This window comes from Oryzias melastigma, unplaced genomic scaffold, assembly GCF_002922805.2.
Source record: "Oryzias melastigma strain HK-1 unplaced genomic scaffold, ASM292280v2 sc07061, whole genome shotgun sequence".
Classification (NCBI taxonomy): Eukaryota; Metazoa; Chordata; class Actinopteri; order Beloniformes; family Adrianichthyidae; genus Oryzias; species Oryzias melastigma.
The window spans coordinates 1-1,024 of record NW_023423623.1 but is presented as its reverse complement, the minus strand read 5'-3'; the positions used below and the strand labels follow the sequence as shown (position 1 = coordinate 1,024).

At 37.5% G+C, this 1,024-nt stretch overlaps 1 protein-coding gene across 1 annotated transcript; it reads left to right on the top strand.

Annotated features, from left to right (window-relative positions):
• The first annotated feature begins 208 nt into the window (after nucleotides 1–208).
• LOC118598594 (hypoxia up-regulated protein 1-like) lies at nucleotides 209–784 on the top strand. The gene is made up of 2 exons (XM_036211345.1): nucleotides 209–414; nucleotides 559–784. The coding sequence occupies exons 1-2, from the start codon at nucleotides 305–307 to the stop codon at nucleotides 767–769; spliced, it is 321 nt and encodes a 106-aa protein (XP_036067238.1). The 5' UTR covers nucleotides 209–304; the 3' UTR covers nucleotides 770–784.
• Nucleotides 785–1,024: the final 240 nt, after the last annotated feature.

Sequence of the window (1,024 nt, the reverse complement as noted above, 5' to 3'; positions counted from 1 at the left end):
AATGAGTTAATATCTTGTTATGACAAGAAAATGTTAGTTTTTTTTTTAGCTTTTCTCTTTCAGAATCTACTGGAATTGCATTCATCGTTTTAACGATTGAAATGTTACAGTATGCTAAAGATTTTGTATTTAAAGGGTTTAAAAAATGAAATGAAGCTATTATACCAGTGTACGTTCACTTTTACCTTGGTTTGCTTTAGCTGACTGTCTTTTTCTTGTATTCTGGTAGGTGGAATTCACCCGCGAGGTGGAGGAGGAAGGGGTCAAAACCCTGAAGCAAAACAAACGTGTTCTGTTCCAGAGGATGGCGCCCTACCCACAGCGCAAAGTCATAACGTTCAATCGTTACAACAGTGACTTCACTTTCAACGTCAACTACGGAGACCTGAACTTTTTGAGTGAAAACGAATTAAGGTAACTGCACTTTACAAGACAAGTTCTACTAGAAGTAAAGTATTTTATGGACTCCTCAAAGAAGTATGTTGGTAATATGCTGCTATATTAAAAATACACAGTCTCTGATGATTTGTTCTTTCTTTACTGCTCGTTTTGCTGCAGTGTTTTTGGCTCTACGAACTTGAGCACCGTCAAGCTTTCTGGAGTGGGAAGCAGCTTCCAAAAACACGCCGATGCCGAGTCCAAGGGGATAAAGGCTCATTTCAACATGGATGAAAGTGGTGTCCTTCTTCTTGATCGGGTGAGATTTATTTACTGCCTCTTTACTTTTTTTATTCGAGTAGTTATTCTGACTACCAGAATGACTGAGTAACACCTGATATTTTTCTCTTTTGAAATTTATGGGATTTTGGCTTTATGGGACCAGCAGGTACTTCCTGTTTGGAACACAAGGGGGCAGGGGGTACTCTGTCCAGTTCTCTCTATACTATTTATGGTCTCGACGTGTCAAGAGTGAGTCATAGATAGATGTGGTGAAGAAAATTCAGGAGTCTTAATAAAAAATAAAAAAATAAAAACTTCAGAATCGGATATCAAGAAAAAACTAAATTTCTTTGTCTTTTTTTTT

Bases quoted from the DNA above. Each gene is read 5' to 3' on its own strand.
- LOC118598594 (XM_036211345.1), top strand. From the start codon at position 305: ATGGCGCCCTACCCACAGCGCAAAGTCATAACGTTCAATCGTTACAAC. The intron at 415-558 runs GTAACTGCACTT...GTTTTGCTGCAG, and splicing joins TTGAGTGAAAACGAATTAAG to TGTTTTTGGCTCTACGAACT.